The sequence below is a fragment of the Rhinolophus hipposideros genome, assembly GCF_964194185.1.
Source record: "Rhinolophus hipposideros genome assembly, chromosome: 8".
NCBI classification, from domain to species: domain Eukaryota; kingdom Metazoa; phylum Chordata; class Mammalia; order Chiroptera; family Rhinolophidae; genus Rhinolophus; species Rhinolophus hipposideros.
In genome coordinates, this window is record NC_138054.1 from 64201140 (window position 1) to 64222122 (window position 20983).

At 50.2% G+C, this 20983-nt stretch overlaps 2 protein-coding genes across 4 annotated transcripts in view; one reads left to right on the plus strand and one right to left on the minus strand.

Annotated features, from left to right (window-relative positions):
• The window catches only part of ARMH1 (armadillo like helical domain containing 1), a 51087-nt gene extending 47061 nt beyond the window's left edge, over positions 1 to 4026 (minus strand). Inside the window, exon 1 of one of the 3 annotated variants that reach the window (XM_081056556.1) lies at positions 3923 to 4026. The gene's annotated coding sequence lies outside the window, so the exon portion shown is untranslated. Of the gene's footprint in view, positions 1 to 168; positions 300 to 2471; positions 2572 to 3922 lie in introns of those variants that run through there. The other 2 variants (XM_081056555.1, XM_081056557.1) reach the window with 2 other exon arrangements.
• Positions 2579 to 19023, plus strand: TMEM53 (transmembrane protein 53). Its single transcript, XM_081056558.1, has 3 exons — positions 2579 to 2841; positions 13722 to 13837; positions 18307 to 19023. Exons 1-3 carry the CDS (start codon positions 2781 to 2783, stop codon positions 18958 to 18960), a joined length of 831 nt encoding a protein of 276 aa, XP_080912684.1. The 5' UTR covers positions 2579 to 2780; the 3' UTR covers positions 18961 to 19023.
• The last annotated feature ends 1960 nt before the right edge of the window (positions 19024 to 20983 follow it).

Here is a 20983-nt window from a genome sequence, read left to right on the forward strand (position 1 = left end):
TTGCAAAGGTCATCAACAACTTCCTTGTTTCTAAATCCAGTGGATTTTTTCTCAGACCTTATTTTATTTGATTAACCATCAGCCTCCAACACTTGCCTCCACCGGCTTCTGAAACACCATGTTCTACTACTGATTATCTTACCATTCTGGTCACGTCATCTCAATTACCTTTGCAGGTTCATTCTCCCTTTGCCACACCCTCAGACTTGAGAGCTTCTCAGAGCTCTGTCCTCAGCCCTCTTCTTTTCTTACTCTACACATACTCCCTGGGGAAGCCCAACAAATCAATCCACTGATGTGGCTGCTATCTCTAAGGCACTACACATTTCTATTTTCAGTATGGACTTATCTTGCAAACTCCCGTCAGGCATACTCAACTGTCTCCTGGACACCTCCAGTTGGATGTCCCACTGGCACCTCAAATTCACCAGGCCCAGAACTTACTTTCTCCTAAAAACCATGCTTCCTCTCCTTTCTTTTTGCCCAAGCCAGTATTTATCCTTCCTGTCTCCTACTTGCCCCAGCAGGCACCAAGTCTAGTTCTTTTTAACTCGTAAGAGTCTAAGAAATCCATCCTCTTCACTCCTGCTACCTCTCCAAGTTTTCAGCCACTGTAGTCCTTCCACATTACTCAACTTCCTAATCGGTCTCCCTCCTTCTCTCAATCCCCACTCTATTCTCTGCATTGATCTTTTTAAAACACAAATCTGATTGTTACTCCTTTGCTAAAGCCCTGCAACGACTCCTCACTGTCCTCAGGATAAAGTCTAAGCTCTTGCATTCATAGAAAACACATCGGCAAATTTTTAACACCAGTAAGTGTCGTGGCTGTTTGCTCAGGGGCCATGAAATAATTCAGATAGAAATATAGAAGATTTATTAAAGTAAGAGGAGAGTCGGCTGGGCAGAGTCTGCTGGAAACTACTGCCTCAACTCTTTGTTTCATCTTTAGTCTTATATTTTCTAGTCAGAATGTAAATTTCTTAAGCCTGTAGTGGAATTTTCTAGAGTTCGGCTTTGTCAGTTGGGGTGGGGGAGGTGCAGTTAAGCCGGTTATCTCCTCCTTTGTATATGTCATGTAAATTTAAGTTGGAGTCAGCAGTGGATCCCAGACAGAGGCAAAGCCTTTCGCAAGTCACAGGGCCAGCCCTGGGCTGACGTAAACAGAAACGTTAAAAACGGCATAGCAGGGCTGGCCCGGTGGCTCAGGCGGTTAGAGCTCCATGCTCTTAACTCCAAGGGTTGCCGGTTCAATTCCCACATGGGCCAGTGGGCTCTCAACCAAAAGGTTGCTGGTTCAACTCCTCGAGTCCCACAAGGGATGGTGGGCTGTGCCCCCTGCAACTAAGGTTGAACACGGCACCTTGAGCTGAGCTGCCTCCCAGATGGTAGAAAAACAGCAACTGGACCTGGACCTGGAGCTGAGCTGCACTCTCCACAACTAAGATTGGTTTTGGAAAAAAGGCCTGGAAGTACACACTGTTCCCCAATAAAATCCTGTTAAAAAAAAAAAAGATGAAAAAAAACACTGGCATAGTAAATGTATAGGAAGGAAAACCATTAGCAGTTGGTGGAAGGGAAGCCAGGAAAGGAAGCAACGGAAAGGAAAAAAAGCTTTCAAAAAGTCCCAAGCTAAATTACACTTGTAAATCAAGTAATACCAGAGATTCAAACTTCAAAATAGAAGATTTAGTGTCACCATTACAATCCCTCTGTCTTAACAGTAAGATCCACCTAAAAATCAAAGCTGAGCTTGGCATCAAAGACCCTCCAGGATCTGAGCCTACCTGTTCTTCCAAGGTTACTCTCTCAATATCTCCTCAGGCCAGAAGATGCTCATAAGTTCTGGAACTCACCCTTCAGTTTCCCCTTTTTGAGCTCCTGCAGAGTCCTTTCCCTCCATATCGCCACAAGTCTTTGACGACCAACCTCTAGGGCCGTCTCCACTGCCATAATGCTCCTTGACACTTTCTGAGCTTGCGCAGAATTAGAGTTGGTTCATAAATGGGTTTCTCTCCCTCTCCTTTTAAGACTTATGGAAGTCAGGGCCAAAAAGCTTAATCCTAATTAGAGCCCACCTACATAATAGGTGCTCAGTAAACACTTGTTAAATGCATGGATAAATGCAAGAAAACGGCACTCCCTAGCTCCTTTGTGTCCCCCACGAACAGGGCATTCTCTAGTCTTTCCCTGAAGACACTCCTCTCCTCGCCACCCCCCACCACCCAACCCCACCAGTCAGAACTTGTTTTCCCCACTCGGTGGAGGATGGGCCGGCACGCGCCCATTAGGTCGTTTTGTACGGTTTTCAACCTCCAGCCTTCGGAGGTGCGGCTGATAGAGGATGTTAGAGGTAGCTAGATGATGTAAGCCAAAGGGCACTGCAGTCCACCCTCGTAGGATAACACGCGGCTGGGAAGGGAGACCACCCCATTCCCAAAATACCGCAACTCTCCCGCAGACCCTCTTACCTACACAGGAGGGTGGGGACTCTTCCTGACCGGCGTCCCGGCTGACCAATAGCTGATCCACATTAAGCGAGTCAGCCAATGGTTGCGGGCCAGGGATAGGGCAGGGCGGGGAATGGTTGCTAGGGCTGAGCTAGTGGGGTGCGGCGGCGAGAGGCTCCGATAGAGACTCGGTGGTTGCTAAGGCGCGAGGTCACAGAGCGCGCTCAGGGATTGGGCAGCGTCGAGGGAGGGGGTGGTGATCGAGTGAGGCGCTGGCGTGCTAACGGGAGTTCCGGCGGGAGGGCCGTGCTGAGGGCCGGCGCCTTCACCATGCTCTCGGCTGAGTTGGACTACACCATCGAGATCCCGGATCAGGCCTGCGGGATCCAGGGTATGGAACGAGGATTGGGTCCAGTCGTGGGAGGTGACTTAACGAGTCTGTGGGTAGCAAGCGCAGCTGTGGCTCCGCCCCTGCCGCCCCGCCCTCTCACGGGGTCCCGCAGGTCCTGGACTTCCTCGGGCCTGGTGAGACCCTCCCTCTCGTCAGCCCCGCCTCCGGAGTGCTCAACCTGTCCGAGCCCCGCCCCTTCCCTGTGTCCTCTGCTGTGGGGGCCCTTCTCTCTGTCTTCAGTCGGAGTTTCCAGGTCCATGCCCTGGATTCTCTCCCTGCAGCTGAAGACTGCGGAGGGCATTGGCCCTCCTGATTCCTTTGTTTGAGGTCGGGCTTCCCATTTCCAGCCTCTGTTGGCGGTTGTGGCTAGGGATCCCCCTATTTTCCCGGGGTCCCCGCAGAAGAAGCGCAGGACACAGAACTCTTAACCCTCCCTCCTCTCTGTTCTCCCTGCAGTGGTTAAGAGAGCAGTCTCTGTCGTCAGGTAGAAGTCGGTTCACATCCTGGCTCCTCCCTTTAGTAGCTTGATGACCTTTGGCAGGCTCCCCCTCTGAATTTAAGTTTTCTCACCTGCAAAACGGGGGTACGGATAGTAACCTCCCTCACAGGGTTGTGGGTTGCACAACTGAGATTGTGTTAAGAATCCAGCATACTGCCTGGCATGGAGTGAGTTTAGTGATTAGTATTCTTTTCTTTCCTGCAGTCATATCATTAAAGAAAGGTGTGTGGGAGGCTCCATAAATTAGCCTGGAGAGCAGGCCTGGCAGTGTGAGTAGGATTGGGGCCCAGAGAATGGAAAGTTTGGCTCCAACTGGGAATTATGGTAGAGAAGCCTTGAAGTTCATGTCAGCTCCACTGCAGCATGTCTCTCCTCTACCTTACTCCGCAGCGTTTTCATGCCTGTGGTCTCACTGCCAGCCTCATATTACTACCACAGTGATCTTGCTAAGGCAAAAGTTTGATCTTATCACTGCTCTGTGTAAAACCCTTCAGTGGCTCCTTATTGCCTTCAGGATAAATCAAGTCCATATTCCTTAACATGGCATTTAGAGTCCTTCATAATTTATCAGCCCCTGCTTACCTTTTTGATCACTATGTCCTTCCACTATTCAATTTGAGTTTTATGTTCTGGCAACCCAACTGCTTGTGATTCTCCACACACTTCTTGCTTCTCCGCCTTTGTCTGGAATGCCCTTTCCCCTCTGCTGCCCCACACTGCCCCTTTCTTATCCAGCTCATCAATTTAAGGCTTAGCTCAGGTGCTGCCTCCTTCAGGAGAGCCTTCCTAGGCCCCTCCCATCACATCTTGTGTTCCTTCATTGGGGTCTAAGAGGGGAGGGCAGCCCTTAGGCTCCCACAGAACCAATGGCTCTAGACCAGCTGTATTTCCCTAGAGCTGGGCTCAGGGAAATCTTATTTATTGGCTTAGGATTCTTGGGCTTGTAGATGTAAAAGTGCTTTTGAAAAGTTTTGGCATCAGCAAGAGATGAAGCCAGTTAACAGTCTTGTCCTTAGAGAGCCTTCAGCTGCAAAGGGCTGGGGCTGCCTTCTGCATGGCCAGTTCTATCCCAGCTCATGTGGGCAGCCGGGCAGCCTTGGTTTGCATTTCATATCTTCCTCTTACTGGTTCTATGGCTTTGGCAAGTTATTGAACCTCCCTGAGCCTCAGATTTTTCCACTGTAAAATGAGAATTATACTGGTGCCTCCCGACTTCAAGGATTGTGAAGGTTACCAAGATAGTGACTGGATGTGTGCGCCTGGGATGTCGTCGGTGTGTTTCTTCTGCTTGTGGCTCCTCTTCACTGCCCGAGGAGGCGAGGTCCTAGAATTGGAAGAAGTTTCAGGGGGCCATTTTGTCCTGCATCCTTCAACCAGCAGGAGGGCATTCCGTTGCTACCAGACCCTTCACCGACAGGATGCTTCCTCCCAAACATCCTGGCCTGTTGGAGGCAACGGGGATTGTTAGAAAGCACTTCTCTTTTTTGAGCCACAATAGGCCTTCCTGTAGTTTCCTCTTTCAGTTCAGCATTTGCTGTGTCCTGGCCATGGGTTAGTTGCTGGTGCCTCAGAAGTGACTCACAGACAGGCTGCCTGTGGTTTTGGGGAAGGCTGCAGGGCTAGAGGGTCGTGGTGGGTACAACAGAGAGCAAGGTAATCTCTCTTCCTCTCTCTTCAAGAGGATAGCTTCATGCCTTCCTCAGTCTCTTTTCTCCAAGAGAAATACCTCCAGGGCCTTCAGCTGTCCCTCCTCTGATGCAGTTTTAATAATCCTCCTGATTGCTCTCTGTACTGGCTTTAGTTCACTGTACTTTTCCTTCAAAATGCATACCCCAAGCTGAGCTGGAGGTTGTAGGACCCCTCAGAAGGAGGTAGCAGCACTGTGATTCCCTGAATCCATTTACTTCCCATCTGCAGAGAGCTCCCCTTCAGGCTGACATGGCTTCACAAAGTGATAGTCTTTGGGGACCCCAGAGAATGTCCCTCTTTTGCATTTGCTGTTTAATGGTAGAGAAGTGTATAGGACAGTCATACTTGGTTTCTGGAATTGCTTTCCTCCCGTATTTTCCTTCCATCGAAACCACCGAAACCCAGCACTGCTGTAAGTTGACAGGGAGGTGAGCAGCTGCTGCTGGCGTATGTTAGCTAGAAGGCAGGCGCAGATCCAGGGTCATTCAGCACCCCGGCTAGGCAGCGCAGGAGCTGTCTGCTGGGAATCCCACCACCAGTATCCATGGCTGCCCATGCTGAGGGTAGTCTGCCTGGTCCTTTGCTGACGCTGAGCCCCTGACCTGGAATCTCCTCCTCACCCACCCACTCTTCTGACCAGTGATCCCCTTTCCCTTCTAAGACTCTGCTTCCATTGCATTTCCTTGGGGAAGGTTCTGTTCTCGGGGACTCCCACTGCAGGGAGTTGTTCTTTTGATGGTTTTGCTCACTGTTGGCGGGGTCTGGCAAGGATGAGGTGCCAAGTGAGCTGCGTAGAGTCAGTTGGCAGTGCCTTGGGCGTCCGAGCTGCTCCGACATCTCACGCCGAGGCTGCCCTGCCCCTCCGCCCACCCAGAGAATGGTCAGCTAAGTCCCGCCCAGGGCTCCTCTGCGCTTTGCTGGCAGGCCAGCAGGTCTCCTTAAAGGCACCATGTTGCTCCCCTGTTCAGTAAACATTTTCAGAAATGATTCACAGAATTAACAAGGCTGGGACAATTAATTTTGCTTACTCTTAGAGCACACATAAGGCTTTTCAGGGATCAGAGAGAGGGGAAGTGATGGATTTATTGTGAGCCCAGGTTTTATTTATTTATTTGAACTTTAAAGATCAGACTTATTTGGAGAGCCCAGGCTTTATGAACCTGCTCTTCTGCTAAGCACTGGCCTGGGTCAAAGAAATGTAGACATCGCCTTAACCCTCAGGAAACTTTCACTGGCACCCAGGAAACAGTCTGGAGTGGTCTGGACCACCATGGTCGGGCCCCTGAGTTTGGGGCAGCTCCCTGGGGAAGAGTGACCCAAGCTGGACCAGGAGCTTCGGGAGGGCTGACAGGTGGATGGGGAACAGAAAGTGCAGAAGTAAGGGTGCTGGGGAGGACTGAGAGTGGCCGGATGGAGCAAGGCCCTGGCAGGAGGCTGTGGTGTGTTTTCAGGAGAAGGGATGAGATGAAACCCTCAAGAGCTGTCACATCAGAGAGGCCTCAAAGGCCAGGTGAAGTGTGAGTTGGGTCTTGATTCTCTTGGTCATGGGGACCCGAAAAGCGCCTTTCTCTTTTTTTAAACAGAGGTGTTTCATTTATTGTTTAAATCATGATTTCTTATTTCACATATTGATAAAAACCTTTTCACTTTGTCTGCTCTATGCCAGACCCGATGGACCCTTCACAGACCTTTCTCTGAGGTCTCTGGGTTTCCGTTGACCGTGTCTTACTTGCGTGCTGGGCCTCTCATGATTTATTAATCCTCACGACCTCCTTGTGAAGTAGGGAGTATTCTTATGTCATTTTACAGATGAGGAACGAAAGCTCCTGGGAAGTGAAGTACCTTGCCCCAGGTTGTCCCAGATTTCAGCTGAGGAGCCTCACTCCAACTTCTGTATGCAGATTTCAGTTGCCATTAGGAAGTGTTGTTTTTGAATACAGTTCCATTTCTGGAAAACAGTTAAGGACATGCACAAAGAAAGAGGTGCCCATTAAAGTATTTTTATAACAGCAAAAATGGGAAACAATATCATGTCCAATAATGGGAGATTGGTCACCATAAATTGTGAAATATTCTATAGCTGCTCTGCAGCCACTAAAAAGAATGGTGTAGAAATATATAAACTGACAGGGAGAGATGTTCACAATATGTTGCTAAATCGAAGAAAGCAGATTACAAAACGGTATGATTCCAATTTTATTAGATAATTCATTTTCTCCTTTTCTACAGTGAGCATGCATTCCTCATGAAGTAATAATAATAACTTTGATTTATTGAACTCTTTTCTTTGTGCCGAGTACCATTCTAAGCCCTCTATAGTCAGTATCTTGTCTAATCCTTTGTATTATTATCCCCATTTCACAGATAAGGAAATTAAAGCTTAGAGAACTTGCTCAAGGTCTGTTTCATAGTTATTAGTGGCAGAACCAGAGATTTGAACCCAGATATATAGTTTTATACAGTATATACTCTTAGATACCGTGCTACTTTCCAATGCTGTGATTTCAAAAAGTAAAAAAAAAAAAACAAAATAAATTTAAGACAAAGTAATTTGGTTGAAATATAGTAACTGTGAGACCCTAGAAAATATTTCTGGGGAGTTGAGGAAATTGAGGATTCTTGTATTCTTCACATTTTAAGAAGAAAATATAGTTTTTTTGTATTTTGAGCCTGGCTTACAGATAAACAGCATATATGGTGCCACAGAGCCCGTGCCTTGTTAGCCCTTTCCTCTGTTGTGTCTGTATGCCCCTGGGGTAGGCACAATCTAATTTACGCTTTAGTTTTATGACCTGAACTGTTGATCAATATATGTATCTGTAATTCTTGTATTATTGATGTCAGTGTTGTTTTGTTGAGAAATTCGAGAGGACAGGGAGCCTGTGAGGTTACATTGTTTTGTGGGGTGCTCAGGAAGTGCCAGGGTTGAAAGGAAGACTTCTCTTTGCCTTGCCAAGGGGCTTCTGAGTATCCATGACTTCTTTGATTTCTCAACTGCTTCAGGGATCCCCCCTCTCTCCCTTTTAAAAAATAACATTGTAACTCTCATTGCAAAAGTGATACATACTGATTTTAGAAAACAGGTGGAAAAAAATCATGAAAATACAAGTTGCCTATAATCCCAGGAATAATTGCTATTAATATTTGATGTATTTTTTCTGTGCATATTTGTGTATGTATATATGCATGTATACACATACATATGTATTCTGTTGTACATACTGCTTTTCCACTTAATGTATTACTATTAATTTTTTAAAATAATAGCATTATTGAGATAATTCACGTACCATAAAATTCACCCTTTTAAAATGTACAATATACTGGTTTTTAGTGTATTCACAGAATTATGCAACCATTACCACTGTAATTCCAGAACATTTTCATCACCTCCGTATGAAACCCTATACCCGTTAGTACTCCCCATTTCCCCCTCCCTTCAGCTCCTGGCAACCATTGATCTACTTTCTGTCTATGGATTTGCCTATTCTGGACATTTCATATAAATGGAATCATACAATATATGGTCTTTTGTGGTTGGCTTCTTTTACTTAGCATATGTTTTCAAGGTTCATCCATGTTGTAGCATGTTAGCAGTACTTCATTCCTTTCATGACCAAATAGTATTTCATTATATGGATATACCACAGTTTGTTTATCTGTTTATAGGTGATAGACATTTGAATTGTTTCCCCTTTTTGGCTCTTATGAATAATGCTGTTATGAATATTTGTGGACATGTTTTCACTTCTTTTGGGGTTCTCTTGGAATGAAAGTGCTGGGTCATCTCTGTGTTTAATTTTTCTGAGGAAATGCCAAACTTTTTTTCAAAGTGGCTGCATCTTTTTACATTCTCACCAGCAGTGTATGATGGTTCTGATCTCTCCTCATTCATATCAACGCTGTAATTTTCTGACTTTTCAATTATAAACTTCCTAGCAGATATAATAAGGTGGTATGTCATTGTGGTTTATTTTTCCCCTTCTTCCGTCTTCCCCTGCTCCCACCCACCCCTACTCTGGTTCAAGCCATTATTTCTCAGTCTAGTTGTGTAGGACACAGCTCCCTGGCCCATGCTGGTATTATGAGCTTTGTGCTCCCCCCCCATGAGGCACTCGGTCACCGGTCATTGGTCGTCGGTCGGCCACTCACGCTGGCTGCCGGCCACTCACGGCAGCACACGGTAGCCCACGGCGGCACACAGCAGCCCGCAGCAGCTCATGCCAACCTCCGGCTGCTCATGGCAGCCCAGCTCCAGGGAGAGCTGTTGTTCACAATCTTAGCTGTAAAGGGCGCAGCTCACTGGCCCATGTGGGAATCCGGCCGTCTCCCAACTCCTATGTTTTATTTGAAGAGTTTTATCGCTTATGCCTATGATCTGTCTAATGTATTATTGAATATTTCCATGTGATTAAGTACTTTTCTTTCTTAGAAGTGGAATTACTAAGTCAAAGATTGTATGTTTTTTAGACTTTAGATATGTGTTCCAAAATTATGATGACTGTCTTCTCCCTGCCATTTGTCTCCCCCTCCTACCTGTCTCCCCGTGTCCTGGTTCAGGCCTTTGCCGTCTCTTGCCCTCTGTGTTCAGCAGCCCCGTCTGTTCCTGATGAATAATCTCAGTGCAGTGTGATAGGCGCGGTGGCACGGTGACGGTGGGTGCTGTGACAATGCAGAGGAGGTGCACATAACCCCACCTGGTGCTTTGGGGTGGTGGGCCTAATAGGGGCTTGGGGAGGACATCAAGGGGGCCTTCCTGGAAGTGAACAGCGAGCTGACTCAGCAGGTAGAGTGGGCATTAGCAAAGCATAAACATGGGCCTGGGAGTAGGGAGCGTGTGTGAGTCCCGGGAGGTGGACGCTGGCTCTGCCACTTCCTGGCTGCATGTACTTGGGGAAAGGGACTTAACCTCTCTGTGTTTTAGTTTCCTCATCTGTAAAACGGGGACAATAGCTAAGAATAATAGTTAACTGCTGGGATGGTGGCAGGACCAAACGAGGCAGCAAATGTTGAGGCTCTGGCTGGGTTGGTCAGTCCCTGAGGAGGGACGGGTGGAGAGGTCAGTGTTGGGTCTGCTGATATACAGAGGCAGCTGTGTGCACAGGTTTGAGGCTGAGGGGTAGATAATTTGGTTAAGACTTGGGCCTTGGGTTTTGTTACCTAGGGGGCCGCCTGGGATAGTGGCTATAAGCTGGTCTCTAGACCACTTAGGTTTGGGTTCCACTTTACTATTTACTAGTTGTGCAGCTTTGCGCAAGCTCTTTACTACGTATCTCTGTGGCTTAGTTTTTCATCTGTAAAGTGAGAATAGTAACAGTACCTTGTTCACAGGATTGTTGTGAAGATTAAGTGAGATGCTATGCAAAGTGCTTAGAATAGTGCCTGACACATATGCTCTTTTTGCTGTTATAGTTTTTCTTTGTGATGGGAAAGAGGGCGAGGGTAGGAGCTGGAAGGAGACATGGGATTCAGGGAGGTTTATGATGTTTAGGAACAAGGTGGATTGGCTTGCCGGAGTGAGGTCACGGTAGTCTTGGAGTGTAAGTGGGAGACGGAGCCAGTGCCTATCTTCGGTGCCTGAGGGGCAGTGGCCGAGGCTGGATGGTGTCAGGAGCAGCGGGAGGGGAGAGGGTGACGTGGCCAGTGGAATGAGCATAAAAGGGGCAGGGGCCTTTACAAGAGGGTGGAGGAACCGTGATCTGGATGTGGCCATAAATAACAATAGCTATTGCAATTACTTTTATGACTCTGGAAAGGGCAGTGGGTAATGAGAAGAATGCCAGCTCTTTCTCCTTGGATCCATTCTTCACTTTGCAGCCACGTGTTAATTCATTCAGGACATTTGTCCTGAGTGCCTGAACGGGCCAGCTTCAGTGCTGGGCACTGGGGATGTGGTGATGAACGCGACAGTCCCACTCCTACGTTCATGGAGCCTGCTGGCTAAGAGGGGAGACAGACATTAAACAAATAATTGTGTAAGTCATTAATCAATACCAGCTGGATCATGCCACTCCTCCAATTCCAGAATCTTCACTTACTCTCCACTGCTGTGGAGTAAAACCCCAACTCATAAGCATGGCTTGAAGGCCTTGCAGGATTGGTCCCAGTTCCACTCTTGACGGTTCTCCTTACCACTGCTGCCCCTTCACACAGGCGTCTGGCCCCCCAGGACTGCTTGCTGTGCCCTTCATTGACTATAACGTTTCCATAGCCCCCTACTGATGCCCTCTCTGCACCTGGCATGTTCTGGCTGGACCCTCAAGGCCGGCACAGCAAATGTGTTTTCCTTTGGGAGGCCAGTGAGCCCAGTCGCCATCACTCTCTCAACCATGTTCCCAGAGTATCTTGGATTTTTCTGGATTATAGCACTTCACGTATACAATCAGAAGAGGCAGTGTGGCTCCAGTGGGAGGAGGTCATGACAAAGGCTCTGAGTTAGGAGTATGCACGGAAATGTGTCAGGGGAGTGGGAGGTGCCCAGGGGTAGGCAGAGCACCTGTGGCTTCGGGGCAGCCTCAAGGCCTGGCTGGAGTGGAGGACCAGTTCCCTTCCTTTAGGAACATGATGGAAAGCTTGGCTCTGGGAGTAGGCGGTGTTCAGGGTGTCCGTGAGCTGAGAGGTACTTTACGGAGATGCGTATCTGGGGAAGAGTCATTCCTACCTGAGTTGGTAAAGCCCAGGGTGCCAACTTTGTAGGGGAGCAAAGTGGAGTTAGAAATCCCAGCTACGGAAGGAAGGGTGGGTCAGAGGCCCAGCAGAAGCCGTCTGAACCCTCCCCGACCTGGAATGCACCATCACTGCCAGTGGGGGTGCCCTTAACTTCAGTGGCCACCAGGGGATGTGACTTCCCTTGGCTGCCTTCTCTGTATTTGAGATAAATCCCAAAGCCCCTTGCTGGTGTCCTGGTGGTGGCACCTGGAGGGGGATGCTTACAGGCGGGGGACAGGAGCCTATGCTCAGAGGTAAGGGAGCCTCCCTGGGGCAGGCCTCCGATCCAGCTGTGGGAGCTCAGAAGCCCAAAGGCAGACCTGAACGGTGGTACTGATGAGCACACACTGGAGCTGCTGCAGACTGATCTGTCGGGGTAGTCATCCCCAGCACGGCTGGGCTGGGCCCCACGGAGGCCCACACATGGTGTCTCCACCAGAGAGGCCAGTGCAGGCGAAGAGCTGCCCTGACAGAAGATAGGGGGACACCGGGCCGAGAAAGGGGAGGAGAATATTTGGAGCAGCCTGAGTTAGAGCTGTGGGACTTTCTCCCTCATCAGAGGCTGAGGCCAGCATCAGGGGAGCCTGGGAGGGCTGGCAGGCGTCAGCGAGGGACTGAGGTGCTGGCAGCTCCTGCCGTAGCTGAGTCGCAGCCCAGGCTGGGATCCCCGTGGGTGCAGGCAGTTAATCTCCGAAGGCCGGAGTCGCCACTGCTGGAGAGCAGGAACATTGAACTTTTCAATCACATTAATTTCCACAGGAAATTGTTGTCTTCCTTTTGTCCAAAGGTTAGTGATTTATATTTACCATCCTCTTAACTAGCCTTGAAATTTACTGTTGCCAGGTCACCACCGACCTCCATAAATCTCAGGGTGGCAGCTGAGCACAGCCAGTGGCTTGATCCTTACAAGGGTACATCCCGGCCCTTTTGGGAAGGCAGATAACTAGCAACACAGTCTCTGCACAGAAGTCCCCCCGAGGGGGTGAGTACTCACTTGGCAGAGGAAATGAGATGAGGTCTGACCAACAGGGTTGCAGGGAAGCCTTTTCAGTAGCAGCCATGGAGTAGGCAACTGGCGTGTGCCTCGGCGTGTCACCAAAGGAGACATACTTCTAGTTGTGGGCAGGGCAGATGGCACAGAAGGTCTCAAGTGACTTAGTTAGGATGGGGAGCAGGGGCCTGTGTGACCTTAGGCAAGTAACTTAGCCACTCTGTGCCTCAGTTTCTGCATCTGTAATAATATGATTCAGACTGTTGTTAAATAAATACGGCGGATGTTATTCTCTGGCAGGACAGGGTGGGTGGTTTGGTGTGAGCCTTAGTGTCGCTCTGCTCCATTTCTCTTTGTAAGACCTTCTTCCATTAGAACTTTTTCTGTAAAGGGCCAGTAAGCATTTTATGCTCTGTGAAGCATGCAGTCTCTGTTGCAACTGCTCTGCTCTTTTAGCATAAATGCAGCCATATACAAGGAGTAAATGAATGTGGCTCTGTCCTAATAAAACTTTATTTGTGGACACTCAAATTTAAATTTCGTATGCTTTTCATGGGTCACAAAATAATCTTCTTCTTTTGACTTTTTTAACCATTTAAAAATGTAAAAACCATTGTTATTTTCAGCTCCCAGGTCATCCAAAAAATGAGCAAGGGCTGGAGTTGGCCCATGGCTTGTAGTTTGCTGAGCCCTGGATTAGAAGGTGAAATTGCCTGGAGAAAGTACTCACTTTCCTCACCGGGGCTGTCTTTGAGTCACGAAAGTACCCTCGCGGGGATTTTTCCAGTGACTCTGCCGTGGCTCCTGAGAGGCCCAAAAGATACCTGAAGCAGAAGGACAGAGGAAGGAGCCCCGTAGGACCCTGAGGCACGGGGGCTGGCACCTGTGGGTTCCCTGCCTGTAGCCAGAGTCATGCTGGCTCTGGATTGGCCAGTCACCCCCAACCTGCACCCCAGCTCAAGTGCTGACAGCCTCACTGTGTCTGTGTTGCAGAGAACAGCGAAGGCGGGAAGGAGGCTGGGACTCGGCAGCCTCTGGTGATTCTTTTGGGCTGGGGCGGCTGCTCTGACAAGAACCTTGCCAAGTACAGCGCCATCTACCACAAAAGGGTGAGTACTGCAGGCATGTGGACACCCAGTGCGCTGGGTCTCTGCCACCTGTGGCTGCTCTGCGGGGGGGCTCCAAGCCTTGGCTGCTCTCATCTCTGGGCTGCAATAAAAGCTGACCACCAGTGTGGCCAGCCTGAGAACAGCACCAGGAATGACCTGGGAGGAAGACACGGAGCATGGGGACTTTGGCAGGATTATCATCTCTGCTGCCAGCTTTGTGGCCTGGTCTGTCCCCTTCAGCCCCTTAACCTGCTTCTCCTTCCTTCGTCCCCAGACCCTGCAGTGGGCAGCCCAGCTCTGCTCTGCTCCCAGTTGTGACCCAGCCCTCACGTTTCTGTTAGCTGGATGTTGCCTATCTGGGCAGCAGGAGCCTGGTTGGCTGTGCTGGGCATAGTGTGAATTCCCAGGGCTTTCTCTTTTTCTGACCAGGGGAGGTTCTGTCTTAGCTTTGACCATGGTGCCTTCATATTCCCAGAGTAGAGTGGCCTCTTGGAAAAGAGAGGCATGCTTGAGGTTTCCTTGCTTCTTCTCAGGCCACACCGAGAGTTGGATGTACAGGTTGTGGTAAGTGCAGAGAGCCTTAGGAGGGCCTGGTTATACTTCGAAAGCTCTGTTTCACATCACTGGCCTCTGGCCCAGCCCTGCCCTCCTCAGCCCCAACCTCCCGACCTCTATGCAGAGAGACCCCAGCATAGACAGCCCCAGCTGCCAACTGTGAGCCCTGGGCTGAGAAGGAGTGGAATTCTCCTGGGAGAAAGGCCAGCTGGTGCCCCCCTCCCATCCTCCCTCCACTGACCCATGTCTGCACTGTGCCTGAGGTGTGTGGTGACCCTGGAATGGGAGCAGGGTTGGGGAAAAAGGTAATTCTGAGCTTGAGGCTCCCTGCAACCAACAAGGCCTGTCCTCTGGCATTAATTTTTACAGATCGCCTTATTCTGCATGTAGTTTCAGCTACTTCTGAATTCTACTCACTGGGCTGGGCTTGTTTGTCTGGCTTCTCCATTAGACTAAGATCTGTGAGGGCAGGCGGAGGAACAGGAATAGGTGAGTGTGGCTAGAACAGAATGAAAGAAAGGGCATGTGTCATGAGATGAAGTTGGGGAGGGTCCTCGGAACTTAAGCAGTACTGTGAGGTTAGATTTGTGCTTCTGAAAGTCACTGCAGAGCAGGGGAAGGATTGGAAGCTGGGAAGCAAGTATGTTGCAGTTGTCAGGACCTTGGGGCTGGTGGTACTGGTGGAGGGAAGTGGATGGTTTAAGCAGCTTGTTAGAAGGTACAATGATAGATTAGTGAGAGATTGTGGGAGGGCACAGGGATGAGGAGGGGTCCGGGGTAATGTCAGATTCTGGCTGAAGCAGTTCCTAGGTAGAGGGATGTGTGTTTCTTGAGACAGAGCATTAGAAGAGAAACCATAAACCTGGGGTAGATGAGATTCCCCCAGGGAATATGTAGATGACAAGAAGAGGGCCGAGGACAGAGCCCCGAGAAGCCCAAACTTAAAGGAGCAGAAGATGAAGAGGGTCCTGTAAGGAAAGGAGGAGTGGCCAGACAGGGACAGGAAAACCCAGGCGAGTGTGGCGGAATCCACAGAGTCTTTGGGAAATGGGCCGTTGTAGAGGGAGAGGGGAAACATATTATTGGGACAGAAGGCACGCGGTGGGGGAAGGGAGGGACAAGCCCAGGGAGAGCAGAGGGGTTGAGGTGAAAGGACTGGTGGAGGGTCGTCTGGGGAAAAAAGGAGGTGTCTTTACCCTGTGGTTGGGAGGATAGGATGGGTGTAGAGAAAACTTCCCAAACCCAAACTCCTAATACTTGATTATTTAAAAGAAAATAGAAACACCATGTTCTACTACCCAGAGATTACCTCTATACCTGTTGGGGTATATCCTTTCAGTCTCTATCTGTGTGTGTATCTTCTCTTTACCTGAAGGACACCTGTTGAATTTACTATTTTGTGTATTGCCTTTTTTCAGATCATGATCTCCACTTTCCCGTGCTAATAAATTTTCATCTCATCTAGTTTCCAGCCCATATTCAGATTCTCTAATATTAGTCTTCAGTGTGTCCTTCATAGCTGATTTGCCCAAACCAGGATCCAGTCCAGGATCAACCATTGCATGCAGTTATTTTGTTCCTTAACCCTCTTTTAAATCTAGAACAGTCCCTGTATTCTTTGGGCTATCAGAGAATACATCTAGGAGTGTGTGATCCCGAATGCTGCGGGAAGGGAAGTACGATGGGGACTGAAAAGCATCATGGGATTTGAGCCTTTGGGAGAATATGGATGACTTGCCTAAGAGCAGTACAGTTGTCAGAGGGGTGGGAGCGCACAAGGTGGAGAGAAGTGTGGGTGTCCAAGTCTTTCTGGAAGGTGGAGAGAGGATGAGATAGAGTTAGAGGAGAACATCATGTAAAGCAGAAGCTTTTTAAAAATGAGATTGGTTTGAGCAGGAATCTAGAGAGAGGAAGAGACTTAAAATGCAGGAGAGAGGGGTGAGGACTGATGGAGCAGGGCCTTGTCCTGGGGCTGAGCGTGTGCAGAGAGGGAGAGACGGTTGGCTTCAGCGGAGAGAGAAGCGCCTGGGATCTGATATGCAGCAAGATCCAGGTCCTTGGCATAGGGAAGGAGCGTCTGACTGGGGAGGTGGCGGCAAAGATACCAGGCACCTGGAAAACCTCAAAGTGAGGCCCAGGGAGTGCTGGGCCTTCAGAGGGTGAGCTCTGTGTGTGCACTCGGGGTGGGGGCACCTCATGGCACATTGACAGGAATTGCTGAGGTTATGCCTGTACCAACAGACGTAGTTCTGCTGTGAATACTCCTGAGGAGGAGTGTGTGTGTGCGCACGCATGTGCACACATGTGAAGGTAGGCAACCTGCATGTATGTACCCACCAGTGGTATGTGTGCTGTGGGTGTGTCGGTGGCTGTGCTTTTTGTGTCTTCACAGGTGGTGCGGTGGGTATACCCTAGTGAGTGGTGGGCGCCGTGGGGTCTCCAGCTGTGGGATGTGAGGTGGACGGGCTTTGTTTAGTCCGGGAGTCGTGTATGTGGTGGTGATGTGGGAGTGTGTTTGCATTTGTGGGCAGTGCTCTGTGTGGGTTGAGGGTGGGTGGGAAGACATTTTCACATCCCCTGGGAGTGAGAACAGAGCACTTTGTGAAGTTTCCCAGAGCGAAGGGGCCAGGTAGCATGAGTGACCCCCTGCGCCGTCTTGGGAGGCGTGCTTAGGTACGCCAGGGTCTTGGTAAGAGCAGTGCCAGAAGCAGTAGGGGCACATGTCAGATTAAGGGACGAAGTCGGGTCAGTGGGTTACCTCAGCTGACCATCCCTGTTTGGCTATGGGTCATTCAAGTACTGGGCCCATGTTATTACTCATACCACCACTAATTACTTGAGAGTTTCCTTTGTACCAGGTGCTGTTTTGGGCACTTGAGATACATTTTTTCATTTACTTTTCTCCATAACTCTATAAGATGGATGTTATCCCAATTTACAGATGGAGACAAAGACTCAGAGATACGAAGTAAATTGTTCTTTGTCCGTACTGTTAATAAGTAGTGCCAGGAATTGAACCCAGCCCTGTCTAAGCCCAGAGCCTGCCTAACTCCCCATCCCCTGACAAAGGGCCCTCTGTCTCTAGAATAGGCTGATGAGAAGGGATTAGGACACAGCCTCGGTGGCTTTGACCGCCTTTTCTCACTGGCCTAGAAGGGGATCTGTCTGGAGACTTTCTTTGAGGCATGCTCAGCCCAGGCATTGAGGGGTACAGAAACCTAGAATTTGGCTCAGATTTCAGAATTTGAGGAACAGCAGCGTTTACTATATTTGGAATTTCAGGGTGAGTAGAAGAGTGATCCCAGGCCTTGCAACTAGACAGATTTGGGTGCCCTGCCCCTGGTGCCAGAAATATGGACTGTTCTCTGGACCCTGTGGGAAGGTGGCAGTGGCCAGAGACCGACGTGATACGGGTATGGCTCACAAGTGGCCTCTGGTGGTCAAGGCTGGGGCCTGCAGGCTCTGTCTCGGGTGTCGGGTCTCATGGGGATACTTTCTGTGATTGGGAGGTAGAGACAGTGCAGAATGGAGTCGCTGCAACAGCATATAGCCACACAGCGAGGCCTTAATGTGCGAGAGTTGAGCAGATGAGGGAGCAATGTCAGGGTTGGAGAAAGACAGGGAGCAGACCAGAGTGAGGAGATTTCCCTCTGGTCAGCCCAGATGTCTCCAAAGCATGCTCTGGGCTCCAGGCTAGGCTGAGGCGGCTTGTCCAGTGGGAAGTGATTATTCTACAACCTTCCACTCTGGAAGGCACCATGTCTATGAGTGGTGAGCTGGTGCCCAGGCTGCAGCCGGGACTGGAACACTGCTAGGCCTGTGCAGGTTGGAGCTGCTGGACCCTTCTGACGTTAGCTTGTACCCACCTGCCACCCCATCCCTGGGGACCGACCAGGCCTCTCTCCTCTCCCCAGGGCTGCATCGTGATCCGATACACAGCCCCGTGGCACATGGTCTTCTTCTCCGAGTCCCTGGGCATCCCTTCACTTCGTGTTTTGGCCCAGAAGCTACTTGAGCTACTCTTTGATTACGAGATTGAGAAGGAGCCCCTGCTGTTCCATGTCTTCAGCAACGCCGGTGTCATGCTGTACCGATACGTGCTGGAGCTCCTGCAGACCCATCGGCGCTTCTGCCAGCTGCGTGTGGTGGGCACCATCTTTGACAGCAGTCCTGGTGATAACAACCTGGTGGGGGCTCTGCGGGCCCTGGCAGCCATCCTGGAGCCCCGGCCTGCTGTGCTGCGCCTGATGCTCCTGCTGGCTTTCGCCCTGGTGGCACTCCTCTTCCACGTCCTGCTCGCTCCCCTCACCGCCCTCTTCCACACCCACTTCTATGACAGGCTACTGGATGCAGCGTCTCGCTGGCCCGAGCTCTATCTCTACTCGAGGGCGGATGAGGTGGTCATGGCCAGGGACGTGGAGCGCATGGTGGAGGCACGTGTGGCACAGCAGGTCCTGGTGCGCTCTGTGGACTTTGTGTCCTCTGCACATGTCAGCCACCTCCGCGACTACCCTACTTACTACACAAGCCTGTGTGTCAACTTCATGCGTAGCTGTGTCCAGTGCTAGGGTCCTTTCCCCACCCACCTCACCTCTGCTCCAGAAATAAATACCTGACACCTCTACAACTTATGCCCATGGGTGGCCTCCGCTTCTGGTTCAACTCCCTATGGCCACTTAGGACTTTGTGGTCCCCCAAGTAGAGAACTCCCTTGGGTCTCCGTCCTGGGGTCTGTGGTGGCCGGTTTATCCCAGGATCTTAGGATTTTAGGGGATGGGAGTGCCGAGGCCTGTCTGCGGGAGCCTTGCAGTGGTTGTGTTTGGACAAGGGAGCAGTCAGGTTGCTGATTCCTGTGGTGTTCAGGCTGTTAGGGTTAACCAATCGGGGGTGAGAAGGTTGATGAGCCCCAGGGTTGCTCTCTGATTCCTTGAATGGAAGGTGAGCCTTGTGGGGAGGTTCCAGAGGGTAGGGCCAGGCTGGGGCAGGGGCTGTGATCTCTGCTCCAAGGCCCCGGAAGGGCAGAGCCCCACAGCATGAAGCACCATCCCCATGGATCCCATTTGGCAGTTCACGCAGAGAGATTTTTCTGACCTCATTGCCAGGGAGTCTGAAGTAGGAGCCAGATAAGAAGCTAAGGACAGGCCTACCTGGGTCCACCGCACTTTGCCAGGAAGCCACTGGATCCAGGAAAGTTGTAAGGTGTGTGTGTGTAATGGGCAGATGGAGTGGGAAGCGGGAAGACAGCAACACCACACGGGAGCTGGGAGAAGTGAAGTCAGGAGCCCTGAAGACCAACTCCAGGGCAAGGGGCCATCGGGCTGAAACAAATTCCCTCATCTCCTTGAGAGAGACACACTTGGTCCTGTCAAGGAGGGAGTGGTGGCTTGAGCTTTGGAGTTCTGTATCATCTATCATTCTACAAGTCATTGCTGTACCATGCTGGCACATAGTAGGTATTCAATAACTATTTGTTTGAAGGAGCTTATTATGGTGATCGAGGGACTTAGGGAGCAGGGATGGGCTTTGCGAGTTTGACAGGCAGTGAAGGAGATGGCTGGAAAAGCTCTGGGTGGGAGCTGAGTCCTGATATTCTTAGAGCTGATGGACCCTCTGTCTCCTGACCTGAGCTCTATCTGCATCCAGTCAGTCCTCTGGGACCACTGGGGACAGTACAGCTGAGTCCTAGGCTATGTCTGTATTCTTAGCCATGGCCCATAGGTGGCAGTGCTGCCTGTGCCATGAGATGGAGCTCAAGAATCCCACAGCAGGGTGGGCTTCATGCCCTCACCCTGGGTTAATGTCCCCTATTAGAGGGCATATGGCCCGCAGGTGGAAGTAACCAGCCTTCAAGGACCTACTGAGTCCAAGGCAGGGAGAGGAGAGACTTGAGACCTGAAAGGAGCAAGCCTGATGGGAACTGGGCATGACCCGCTTCTCTTGCAAACCCTCAAGCTATCACTATGGCTGCTCCACCCCCACAGGCCACATATATTGCCTAGAATCTTAGGCCTCAGGGTCTTGTGTTCAGGAAATTTGGAGCCATCAAGCTGGGCCTGGGCTGTGAAGGTGGGCTCCAACCAGGATGATTTGTCATTGGGTGCAGGAGGCAGCAGGAACTGCAAACTGGACCGGATTCTGTGTCATGCAACCACCATGGGCATTCCAGAGATTGGTGTGTCTAAAGCAGGGGGTTTGGGAAGATGGAGGGTAGGTCTGGCATGTGAGAATGTGTAAAGGAAAGGAGTCTGGAGTTATGGAGATACTCAGGGCTTGAATTTTAGTCTTATTTTCTCAAAGCCAGACTTCCCTGGTGGGTGAGGCACCTGCAGCTTTGAGCACCTGCGTGACCGGGTGCCCAGATGCCACTGTGGTGGACAGCGGTGAGGACCACCTCGTGGTAGCTGCACAGCTTCAGTTCCCCGACTTGAGGGTCCATCTTGGATAATAGGGGTTGCTACTGTTTCCATTAGGATCCAGGCAGTAGCTAATACTGGGCTATTTATTGGTCACTAGGTTGGAGTAGGAAAAAAGCCATGGGGGTGCGAGATGGTTCTATTTTTGGCCCCTGGCCCATTTCAGGGGATTAGAAAG